Consider the following 12,637-nt stretch of genomic DNA (forward strand, 5'->3'; position numbering starts at 1 on the left):
ATTTATCTGACCTCTTTCCCTGTAAATGACCAGAGAAAAACTCTTCACATCTGCCCACCCATCAAATCTCTTACCCGGGGCCCAGATACACCTTACTGGGTCCACACATTCCCTACCCATTACCCCATCTTCAAAAATTTTAGGCAAGGCAAAGCCAGGATTTAAAGGTTCTTTTTTATTTGAAATCTCATCCAGAAACACTGGTTATTAATAAATATATCATAGTTATCAAGAATATATAAAAAATAAAGACAGGTATTGTCTTTGAAGCCCTAATAAAATATTTCAAGCAAATGTTCAGGAAAGTAAAAATGGCACCCCTCCCCAAACCACGATAAGTTTTCAGAGCTGATGATAGAGAGAGCCGACCCCGCATGCAGAATAACTGAGCAAGGGGGGAGTGGGACAAGCTAGTGGAAGGAGCCCAGGCTCTGGCAGTCGCCCCCACAACAGCCGAGGAAGGTTGGGAATGGAGCTGGAAGGGGTCGAGGGTGGGAGAAGCGCATGTGTGTGAGTTTGGGTCTTTGCACTCTGCCCCCGTCTTCATTTCATACAACCACAGACAGATATACAGAGTACTTGGGAGAATTCACTAATAAATCCTTGTTACAAGGAAAATGGCATCACGGCCTGCACAACATGGTTAGACAAGATTCATTTAGAAGCGTGCATGCATTCTTTTGACCTACACTGCGTGGTAAGGAAAACCCACATAAGAGATGTCATGCCCTGGCCCGGAGGTGAGATTCAAAACTGGGGTCTTTCTCTTTCTCTCTGTCTCTCCATTGTCTCTAGAAAACAAAACAACTGTGGAGAGGATAGTGACGATCAGAATTGCACCCATCTGAAGGAAATATTTACATCTGTTTTTGCGCAAAAGGGATGGTTGTCTTTTCCAAAGTGAGCACACGGGGCCAGGGAACGCCAACTCCGAAGTCCCTTCGCAAGTCTGTAACTACACCGATTCCCAAGTCATACAACAAATGCAGTTTTGACAAGAGCGAATGGCAGTGAGCAAGCCTGGCGCGGCGGGGGGAAGAAGCATGCATTCGGAACACACGACGTCTGGGTCGAGTCCCCTTTCGCTACCACCTCGAAATTGCAGTTTGGTTTCGGTCCTTTCCCCCTGGGGGTCAAGTGGGGGCTGAGAGCTCCCAGCCCGCGCGGGAGGCGGCGGGGCCCAGCGCCCGCCCTCCCGACGGCGCGCCCCGCCGCCCCCTGCGCCCCGGCCCCGCACCGCGGCCCCTCCCGCCGCTCTCCCGCGCGCTCCGCAGCCGGGCCGGCGCGCCGCTCACTTGAGCAGGTCCTTGGACTCGGCGGACAGCCGCGCCATGCCGGCTGTGGAGAGAGCGGACAGGTGCGGCGGCGGCGGCATCTGGCAGATGGTGCAGGGGCAGGGCAGCCCGGCCCAGTGCTGGAAGCCGCTGCCCAGCTGCAGCGCGGGCGGCGTGGAGGGTGCCTTGAGCAGCGAGTGGGGAGGCCGAATGGTGCCGATGGCTGGCAGCGAGGCGGCCGACAGCGGCGACGAGGCATTGCCCGACGACAGCGCGCCGCCCAGGATGGGGTGCACCGGGTGCACGGCGTTGGCGGCGTGCGCGGGGTGGCCGGCCGAGTGGCCCACCGTCCCGCAGTGGAAGGCCGAGTGGTGGCCCCCGTAGATCTCTCCCACCAACCTCTTCATCTCCTCCAGGGAGCTGGTGAGCATGAGGATGTAGTTTCTGGCCAGCAGCAGAGTGGCGATCTTGGAGAGCTTTCGCACCGAGGGCCCGTGCGCATAGGGCATGACCTCGCGCAGCCCGTCCATGGCGAGGTTCAGGTCGTGCATCCGCTTGCGCTCGCGCCCGTTGATCTTGAGCCGCAACTGCTGTAGATCCTGCTCCGACAGCTGCTTCTTGATTTTGTACTTGCTGCTCTCCCCCGCGGCCTTGGAGCCGGCCCGCGAGAGGCTTTCCCCGGGCATCTTCTGCACCATGTCGCCCTGCGTGGAAGAGACCGAGTTCAGACGGCTCTCCTGGTGGTGGTGGTGTCGGTGGTGGTGGTCCCTCAGATACATCTCATCCATGTCCGGAGATGAAGCTCTGCTGGAGACAGAGCTCGAATCAGAATTCATTTTATGACAGGGGATGCGTCCCTACCGTGGAGAGGCTTTAGGCGGGAAATTAAAGAAAATCTTGAATTTCTAAAAAAAAAAAAAAAAATCTGCGCAGCCCAGCACCTCGCTTCTCAGCCACAAGACGTGAGAAGAAAAGCTGACGCGCTGTCTTTCCCCGCCTTTCTCCCTCCCCACTCCCCTCTCTCTGGTCAGGCGGTTTCCTGGGCAGCTAGTTGGTGTGCGTGCTTGAACTAACCTCTCGCCGAAAAAGAGGGGCTTTTATAGAGTTGCTGCGGAGAAAAGAGACAAAAGAAACCCTCCTATCTGTCCTGGGCTGGCTAGGATGACGCGCCATCCTCCGGGGCGGTGCGCCTCGCCGCCCGGGTCCGCGAGGATCCCTATTCATATTCATGGGGCCGCCCGGGGCACCTCTGCGCGCACCGCTGGGAGCCCCCGGCACAAAACCCTCTGATTGACACACTCACCGCTCCTGCTCGCGCCTTCCTGACTTTTTTTTTTTTAAAGACTCGCCTCCACCCCCAGCCCTCTGCTGATGGCCCTCACCAAGTCACACCTAGGAAACCGGAGGAAGGCGAGGACGGGCAGAGGCCTGGCGGAGTTCCTCGGGGTCTGGAGACGCGAACTGAAACATTCTTTCCCGTTCCTTTCATACCGACCCTCAATTTTGGACAAATGTGGTCAAAAAGGTCCGAATGGAACGGTTTCGGGGGCAGATGCGGATGGGGGGGCGGGGGGCGAGACGAGATTGCAGCCAACGTGCATCTCTTGGTTGTTTTCTTAGTTAGCTCTCTTTCCTAAACAGTGTTCATTCTGCCTACTGGGCCTTCTGGTGAGGTTTCCACGGGCGATTCCTATCTGGCGATGGGTTTGCCCCTGGTGTTGCTTTGGGGATGGGTCTCTTGCTTTCTGTGTCTTTTCTTTCGTTTTTAAAAAAATTGATTCCTGAAAGAATTTCAGCTATGCCCAATTCTGTACCTTCTTAGACTTGGAACCGTAAGAGAAAAAAAAATTCCTAGTGTTACAAGAAGAGCAATTTAAGAAGGGGAAGGGAGGAAAAGGAGCGGGGCGGGGGGAGTTAGGGATTGGAAAGCTTCCGGGGAACTCGGGAGAGAGTGTCCCGCGGCCGCTGGACCCTGGCGACCCCGACCGAGGTGGGCCAGTCCCCGGCGCGGCCCAGCCGGGCGGCCTCTGCGCGCTGTGCGGAGCGCGAGGCGGGCCAGCGAACGCGGGAGCTCTGGGTGGGGAATAAACTACATTGGTGTGAGTGCGTGCGTGTGTGCGTGTGTGTGCGTGCGTTCGTGTGTGTGTGTGTGTGTGTGCGTGTGTGTGTGTGCGCGTGTGTGTGTGTGTGTGCGCGCGCGCGGTTCGGCAGCGAAAGGGTCTGGGAGAGCCCCTGTGTGCGCACGAGGGCTCTGCGGGCCAGCGCGCGGTTTTTCTGGGATATGCCACCGGCCTGGAGTTGGGAGCTGTCCGTGCGGGTGCCGGGCGCCGCCTCTACGGGAACCTGGGCACCGCCACGCCCCGGGCTCGGAGGAACCGGAGACACACTCTAGGCTGTGCTGAGTGTCTGGGTGCAAAGTGTGAAACCGAAACAATCCGGGAACCTGGGGTAGTTAGGGCCTCAGTCTGCGCGGCAGAGACACTGTGAGTCTCCGGGACTCGCGAGGAGGGGGAGCCCTCACTTTCCAGGGACGCGAATGGAACAGTCAACAGGGGAGGGAGGGATGCCCGGTCCGGAGTCCGCGCGCGCTGCGAGTCTGTGTCCTGTGGGCGGCGGTCACCCTGCGAAAGCAGCGTGGCAGTGCCATTTGGATGGGGAGACGCAATATTGGAACGGATGCTTTTTCTACACCAAACTTTGCTTCTCTGTAAAAAAAGAAAATGGCCAAAAGTCCATCGTCAAGGTCCGGACTTCAATGCCCTTGAAGTTTGGACACGAGCCTCTTCTCCGCCAACAGTCGCCACCTCCACGGAAGAAAAGTCTCTTAAACCAGAGAAGCCGAGAAATTCGACTGATTGTGGAAAGATCGATGTCCAAACGCACCCCTAATATCCAAGCCAAAGGAATGTTTTTGGACTCACTAGACTCGCCCATGTTAGCTCAGAGGCACTCAAGCCCCCCCCCCCCCCCTTATGTGAAAAGGGTTTCAGAAGAGCTGCACGCATTAGGACACCGAATGGGTGTCCCACGGGAGCTGCGGGGAGAGGCGCGGTCCAGACCACGGCCTTCGGAGTCGGGCCTGCAGATCCAGTGGGGGTGGGGGTGGGGTAGGGGGCAGGGAGCGCTCCGCTGTCCACCGCGCGCTGGGCCGGCCCACAGTCCGGCGGAGCTTCCCCCCTGATCCCCGGGCGTCGGTGCGCCTTTCCCAAGCCCTGGCCGATAGTGCTGCTCCCCAGTTTAGGTTTTGGGAAGAACTAAAGCCTGTTTGGAGGTAGGGTGGCAAGCGAGAAAGTGGAAAAATCACGCTCATGAAAGGTCTTCTACCTTATTACAAACCCCAGTTTTCTCAGTGGGCAATATGAAAAAAGGTGTAAAATCTCCCCAAAGCAATCGAGCGAGAAGGTTGCAGGGGGAAAGACGGGGCGGGGGGCGGGGGGCTGGAAGCCGTCCTCGAAGTTCAAGTGAACAACTCACTTGCAGGACTGGAAGGGCCGGAGCCGGGGTTCCGGGCGTGGGAACCAGAAAGCTGTCTTCCTCGGCACCGCCTTTCCACCCAGAGAGGGGCGCAGGCTGACCCGGACCAGCTCCCAGGGGGCTGCGCTGGGGGGAAGGGGGCCGGGGCCTGCGCCCGCACCGACCAGACCCCCTCCACCCCCAAAGGGTGTTTAGCTCCAGTGACCCGGCGGTGCTTGAAGTGGCAGAGCTGCCCTGTCCGGCCCAGGGCCGTCTGTCGCCGCCCGGGACACCGTGCGCCCCCCCCCCCTTTCTGGTCGCCCTCTGCTTTCCCGAAGGGCCGCTGTGACAGTGCAGTTGGCCCAGGGCCCAGCGCCTCAGCCAGGGCTCCGGGAGCCCCGGACTCTCCCAGGAGTCTTGTTCGTCCTACCCTGTCTCTCGGAGAGATTGGCAACGAGAAGAGGGGGAGTGAATAAAGGAGCCATAACTTTGCTCGCGGTAAAATGGGTTGACACTCGCCAAGGCCCCGAGGGCGAAGGCGCCCGGCAGGCAGCTCCCGCGCCGCCCCAAGCTTGCCTCCCGGGACGAGCCGGAACCGAGGAGGGCAGGCGCGGAGCTCGGGAGCGCGAGCGGCCGGGTTTCCCGAGGGCGCCGCTGCCGTCGCGCACCCGGGAGCGCGCAGGGTGCGGAGAGGAAGGGAGCCGGCCCTGGGCAGAAGCTGCTGAAGCAGCCCAGAGGGGCCCTAGCCGGAGATGCGCCTTGACCTTGGCCCTGGCCGGGGCCCATTCTGAGCCTCAGACAGGCGGGGAGCCGCAGCGAGCCACCCAGCGGCGGCGCGGGGCCGCGCTCCCCCGGCCACACCCCGAGTCCTCGCAGAGGGGCAGGCGCGGCGCGGGGGCTGGGTCGTCCCCGGCAACAGGTGCGTCCCGAGGCGCGCGGGCTGCTTCCCGCCCGGCAGTCTTGGCTCTGGGAAGAGCCTGAGAGTTTCTCAGCCTTTGTACAGCACTTGGAAGCAGCGCGTAGGCGCGCGGACCTGGTCGGAAGAGCAGCCCGGCCTTCCCCACGCGCCCAGGGCGCACAGCCTCCGCTCGGAGACTCCCGGGGACCGCGCGCTCCGGAGGCTTCTCAGCTCTTCCGACATTCCCTCCACCCCCCGCCACCAGGGTCCGTTTCTTACCCGGTGCCCGCTGCGTGCCGCTCGGTGCCCGGCGCCCACCGCTCCGCAGCTCCAGCCACCGAGCTGCTCTCCGCAGCTGCCGCCCCTGCCTGAGGCCGAGGCGATTTGGGCTCAGGAGCACCCCCCCCCCCAACACCCTCCTAAGAGTCCAGCGGCAAATGTCGCGCGGGCTGACCCGCGGGGCGGCTGCTGCGAGGAGCCGGGCAATCAGCAAGGTCCAGGGCTCCTGCCGATCGTCCAGCCCCAAACTTGACCGGCGGAAACTTTGGCCGAGACGGAACGGCGGGAGGCTGCCCTGGGGCTTCACCTTTTAACCCACTCCCTCTTTCAAAACCAAAAAGATAAAAGGAAACCCCCGATAGCTCTAAAGATGTGCCGGCCTGTGCAACCGGAGAAATAGTCTAGAAACTAGTTGACCACGAAGGAACTTCTCAGAAAGTAGTTTTCTGTCTTTATTTGAGTAAAACAATTGCTTCTCAACAGTAGCAGTGGGGGCTGGGTCAGTCAAGGCTGTTGGGTTGATCAGAGAAGCCTTTACCAAAAAAAAAAAGACAAATTTTAAACAATTAAATGTCAAAATAAATCACAGCGAGGCAGGAATGATTTTCTCCCACAGCTGCGCGTCCCAGCTGATGGAGGTGTAGCTGGGGACGGACCCCCAGGCCCCCAGTCGGAGAGGCCAGCCTTGAAATCCCAACAATTACATAGAAAAAGCCCCAGGGGGTGGATCTGGTCCCACTGACCAAAGTGTTTTGTTTTTTTGAGTTGCCCCATATTTGACATAATATCTTGAATGCTCACGGATCTGTCCTGTATTTCCCCACTTCTTTCTAAAATCTGATTTTCGTACAGGAAATATAGCAGAAGATGAAGGACAGTAGAATTTTATGAGATAGTAACTGCTTTTCGAAATGCTGGATGTGAGATTGGAAGATGCAAGGCAGCCCCAGAATAGCATAAATCCACGCGGCGCTAATTATGTGAATATATAGACAAGTTAATACACTGGCAGAAGCACAAGTTGGATTTTAATGATGCATAAGCAGCAAGTCTGGCTAGAACTTACAGACTCATTACAATTATTTAAAGACTGACGAAGTCAAAGGAGATATGAACTTCTGGGCTTCATTGATAGGATTTTGCTCAATTAGTGAGCATACTTCAGTACTTCCCCACCCCACCCCCCATTCTGGTAACATCTGCTCAATTGCCAAAACCTCTTCTGAGTTTCTCTCCTAAGCCTATAAATTGAAAATATTTTTTCACAAGATTGAAATGTTTAGGTTGATTTAAATATCACCAGTGATCAATCATGTAAACCAATGAGTTATATTAAAATTTGCATACTTATACACACATGTTTGGCATTGCCCTGACGTTGTGGATTTGTAGCTCTATTAATACCAATACTTTAAAAACCACTAAGTAGATGAGTTCAGATTAGTATTTTATTGTTATTAATTCAATTCTTTTGTGACTTTATAGTTAAAGTCAATGTATACAATTTTATATCTTAACATAAAACAGCACAGAATACTAAATTCTGCTTTTTATTTTTGGAAGCTATTCCATTAGATAAATATCACTGTACTCTTTGCCAACATGCTTAAGGAATTTAGTTTTATTGTAGAGATATATATTTATTTTAGAGATAAATATCTTATGTAGCATATTTATTATTTTCATTTTCCGTTCAATAATATTCGGGTTTATACAAAAAGTATATAAATAAATGATACCACAAAGAGATTAGAATGTAAGAACCTATGGTTAGAGCAATAGAAGATAAAAAGATGTTTACACTGTGTCATCAACATTATGCCACTTTTTCATTATAAGTATCTATACATGTACGTTCTGAAACATACATGTATGTTTGCATAAAGTTAAATACATTAAAATGTTTATTTGAAGCCTTTGAGTCCTAAATAAAAAGAAATAATTTATTTTAGATGATAATAAAGGCAACATATTATACATCTGTTCATAAATAGAGTTGGATTTGAAATGTTATATGGACTCCTAATAAATATAGATTTACTTACATTACTTTGAGATGATAATTAAGGAGTCTGCTACTGAATCTTGAAAAGTCAAAATGGCAATTTTAAAAAAATCAACATTTCCATGATTGATTTATACAGAATCTGTGGTATGGATTAGGTGGACCCTGCTTCATTATTTCAAAAAACAAATGAAAATGTAATCTATGGTCCTTTCTCAGTAGTCCATTGTAGTTTTCTATTTATAAGTATGTCTTATTTTGTTTGCATAACACGCACAGTCTGAATGTAAAGTTTCTAAAACCAAAATGTCACTATTTACAATATTAGCTGAGTTTTCATCTTCATCTTTATACTATATTATAATATATAATAAAATTAAAGCAATTATCCAGGCAATTCAAGCCTCAGGTTCTGTTTTTCTTTTATTTTGGTGGTCGGGGTGGTGTGGAGGGTAGAGAGAGAGGAAGCAGGCTGGAAACAAACCATCACTCCAAGTTTCTAGGTATTTATCATTCTATATTTTACATGAGGACCACTCTGAGTTTCCTGTTTAACAACTGAAATGATATTCTCCACAGTACTATCAAGAACTGGGTCATACATTTGGAATATGTTAATTTTTACAACATAAAATAATAATAGAAATAAATACCTTTTCATAACATGACATTATTTAAAGTATTGATGCGAGAAACTTGATAATTTTCCAAACCCTCATATTTTCCTAGGAATTCTGATTATGTATAACCCTGGATAATAAGAAATAGCAGGATATTGAACTATTTATAGTCACAGAGGTGATTATTTCAATTAGACACTTTAGACCTTTGTTTTTCTTTTTATTATGGCAAGTATAATAAATACAAGTAGACTGTCAGGAAAAAACACACATACCTTTGAAATGAGAAGGAAAAGAGAGAGAAGGAGGGTGTAGAAAATACTGTGTACACATCCCTAGTTCAAAACACGTAAACTTAATTCTACCCTTAAGTGCACTTTATGGAGTTGTTCATATGAAAACACTCCCAAAACATGTGTTTATTTTATAAATGTATGGAAATTGCAACCTTGATGCTAATATGATATTCTAAGAGCACATCGTGGCTGTTTTCAGAAGTCAGAGGGCAGCCAGTCGCTGGCCCTGCTTCAGCGCCCAGGGACTCTGGCCCTCTCCGGGCTCAGTGGCACTCCCGCCGCAGCTGCAGCCAGCCGAGCGGCCTGAGGCTGAGCCCTGAGGGCGAACCTGGGCACTCCTTGGGCACGGTCCTTCTGGGTACTGGGGGGGCGCAGAAAGCTGTAGAGCTGCAGTGAAAAACTGATAACACTATCGGACTGAGACCCTGCTGAGAAATAGAGTTTTTGAAAGTCAATACTGTAGATATTGTAGCATTGCCAGACTAGCACTGCTGGACAGTGTTCCCTAATAAGTTCTTCACTTTTTCCATTGCCAAGAAGAAAAAATTAGAAAACTTTCAGCTTTATATTGAAGGACAACTTCAGTGACCCCATTGCTCAAAATGCGATATGTAATACAATTACTTAAGTAAGGATACAAGACTAGAAATCCATAGTGAGAGAAAAACAATCTTTATTTTGATGATTTATAAGCTTATTTTAAAATTATTTCAAGAGTCAAAATTCTTTTTCTTTGAAAAAAGCTTTTATATGTGATTTATATGTATAAAAAGAAATGAAATGCAATTATGTATATAAGTTTCAAGTACACTTGCTATAATTGCCCTGTCTCTTCATCTTTATCAAAGTTTTGACTCCTGTAAAAGTAAAGCAGGAGATAATAGCTCTTTTGCTCCTATTAGATTTATTAATTAAAGTAATTACATTAAATGGAAAACAATGCCTTTGAGGAAAGTAATGCCAAGAACAGACACCCATTAGAAAAATATTGCTAGAAGATTGATGTGGCAGAAAAGGTGTTGGCCAAGAGTCTATAATCAATTCACCTTAAGAGTTTTAAGAAGGGGGTCTTAATATATGGTGAAGGGAGAAGATAGAGTGGTGGGCACACACAGCAATATACAGATCTTGTAACATAGAAACCCACACTTGAAACCTATATGTTCATATTAACCATTGTCACTCCAATAAATTTAATAAAGTGTTAAAAAAAAAAAAAGTTTTAAGCAGCTGCAAAAACTAAAAACTAAAGGGCATATGCAGATTGGGGTTGAAAACCTCTTTTTTAAGACCAGACTAGGATAACAAGGGAATAGTTCCTCTCAATGTTTGTGGTGTCGTTCATGTCCCTGTGATAAAGCCATCAATAACAAAGGGAACAAAAATAAATATCAGCAAAGAATATAAATACGTAAAGAATGTTGGGTAGGTTTTTAAAAAATAAGTTGTCTTCTGGCCAGAGCTTGAAAATACCTTGGGCTTATAGGAAAGATGAGCTCTTGGAGAGCAATAAATGAGTTTTTGATGACTCTTAATGCCACCTCCCCATTGATGAGAGCGCCCACTTCACGGTGTGAAGACCAGAGGCAGGCATTAGACACGAAAGACTTCACAACCCATCACATTTCCTGGATAGGCTTTGCCACTTACCAGCTGCACAGACTTACACAAGTTTCTTACTATCTCTGAACTTTCATCTTGTCATTTGCACACTGAAACTAATACTCATGACATACGCCATTGTGAGGATTAAATAATCGTGTTTTGCAAACCTTTTAAAATCTCATTTTTGAAAAAAAATTTTCTCACCCTGTCTCCTGTATATATTCTTACCAGCCCACAATACTTGTTTAGATTTATTCTTTTACAGTTTGCCTTCTAAAAATATTATCCTGGTGTTCTTTTAAAACTTTCTCTTATCTCCCATCACTATTAAGGCAGGGACCCGTTCTTTCCTATGGCGCCCCACCCCTTGGCAAGCTGAGAATTAGTAATATAAAGCATGCCAAGGTACCTCTCAAAAGTTGGAATAAGTACCTGAAAAGTGCTGTGACTTTTAGAACTAAAATTGAGATATAGAATCCACTAGTTTTAGAAGACAGTATGACGCTAGTTTTTAGCCCCTCTAAATAAGGTAGGAAAAAGCCAATTGAATGCAGAGTTTTAGGGGAGAGGCAGTTATCAGCAGGGTCAAATTCTCTTGATAGGTCTGGTGGGAGGAAGACTGAGATTTATCAACATGGGAGTCATTGACAATCTATAATAGAAGAGTTTTAATGGTAAGTGGGGGTAGTAGTCGGAGTAAAAAATGGGATGGGGAAAATGGAAAATGTAACTATAAAAACTCTTTCGAATAGTTTTGCTAAAAAGAGAAGCAGAAAAATGTTACAATACTATAGCAGTATTTTAGTGTTTTCTTTCTTCCTTTTTTTGAAGATGGGAGAAATGACAGAATGTGTATATATTTATGGGAATGACTGATGTGAATAGTGAGAAGAAACTGATGATGCAGAGGAGAGAGGGGACAATTGCTGGATCCATGCCCTTGAATAGGTGAGAAGGGATGGACACTACTCACAAGCAGAGGGGATGGGCCTTAAATAGGGACACAGAAAGGACAGCAAGAAGGAAGACAATAGACCCAGATTCAGGAAGGTAGGTGGAAGTGGGGGTAGGTGCTTTCGGAAGATTTCTTCTTTTAATCCCATTTCCTCAGTCAAATAAGAAGCAATTCACAGCTGAAAGTGAGAATTGGGGAACAAGATATTGGGGATTTAAAGACACAAAAGATATAAACCAATTTTTTAGGAGAGTGGGAAGTGAATGGACTAAGAAATATGGAGGGGTTGCCACATCATGCACACAGGGATTACACAGTGGCCACTGCTTACTGTCATCCTCTAAGCCAGGAGGGACCATGATGCTGGGGGCCCTGGGCCGACACGCAGGTACCACCAGTTCCCTGTCCAAGTCACCCCTCATTTTCTTTCTTGTAAACAGATGTCTAATTTTTTATATTTGACAATGTGGTCACAGTGAGGTGATGGCTCCAGATTGGTGTCAATCATGGTAAACTATTTCCATTTTGTCAGATCCTCACTTTCTCTGCTAGAGGTAGAGGGGGCCACATGGCCCCATTCCGGCCAATGAGACTAAGAGGCAGCCTGCTGGAGGCTTCTGAGAAAGCTGTTTTCTTCTCTGACAAAAGGCTATCTCTTTTCTTTCTTTCTTTTTAAAAAAGAAATATGTTTTTATTGATTTCAGAGAGAGGAGGGGAGGGAGAGAGAGAGAGAAACATCAATGAGAGAGGATGAAAAAGATATCGATCAGGAATCAAACTGCTGACCTTTTTGTGCATGGGATGACAACCAACTGAGTCACACCAGCCAGGTGGAAATCTCTTTTATTTCTGCTTTCTTCTTCTTTAGGATAAAAATGACTATAATTGTGGCTGACATTTTGTGACCATGAGGTTGCATGAGAATGAAAAGCCAACCTACTAGGAGAGCAGAAGGGAAGCAAAGAGGAAGCATTGATTAAGCCACTAGACCAGGCCTGGATCAACTTCCCAACAATCTTTTTATTGAGTATAATAAATGTCTTATATTGTTAAAGCCACTTACTTGGGTGTTCTGTTATTTGCAGCCATATGCATTTTAACGGATATCCCTAGATTCCTAAATGATAACCAGCCTTTTAAGATTTTATACACGCGGTGTGGCTCTATAAGGGAAAGACTCAGTTCCTCATTTCTACCAAAATAAGGGATATAAATTTCAAAATATTACTCAGGTTCCACATTTGGGTCTATA

General features: G+C 48.6%; 1 protein-coding gene across 1 annotated transcript; it reads right to left on the bottom strand.

Annotated features, from left to right (window-relative positions):
* Positions 1-1,291: 1,291 nt before the first annotated feature.
* On the bottom strand, positions 1,292-2,110 carry OLIG3 (oligodendrocyte transcription factor 3; the record flags this gene model as incomplete). Its single annotated transcript, XM_081140252.1, has 1 exon — positions 1,292-2,110. One exon carries the CDS (start codon positions 2,108-2,110, stop codon positions 1,292-1,294), a length of 819 nt encoding a protein of 272 aa, XP_080996378.1.
* Between the last annotated feature and the right edge of the window lie 10,527 nt (positions 2,111-12,637).

This window comes from Miniopterus schreibersii, assembly GCF_964146895.1.
Source record: "Miniopterus schreibersii genome assembly, chromosome: 6".
NCBI lineage: Eukaryota > Metazoa > Chordata > Mammalia > Chiroptera > Miniopteridae > Miniopterus > Miniopterus schreibersii.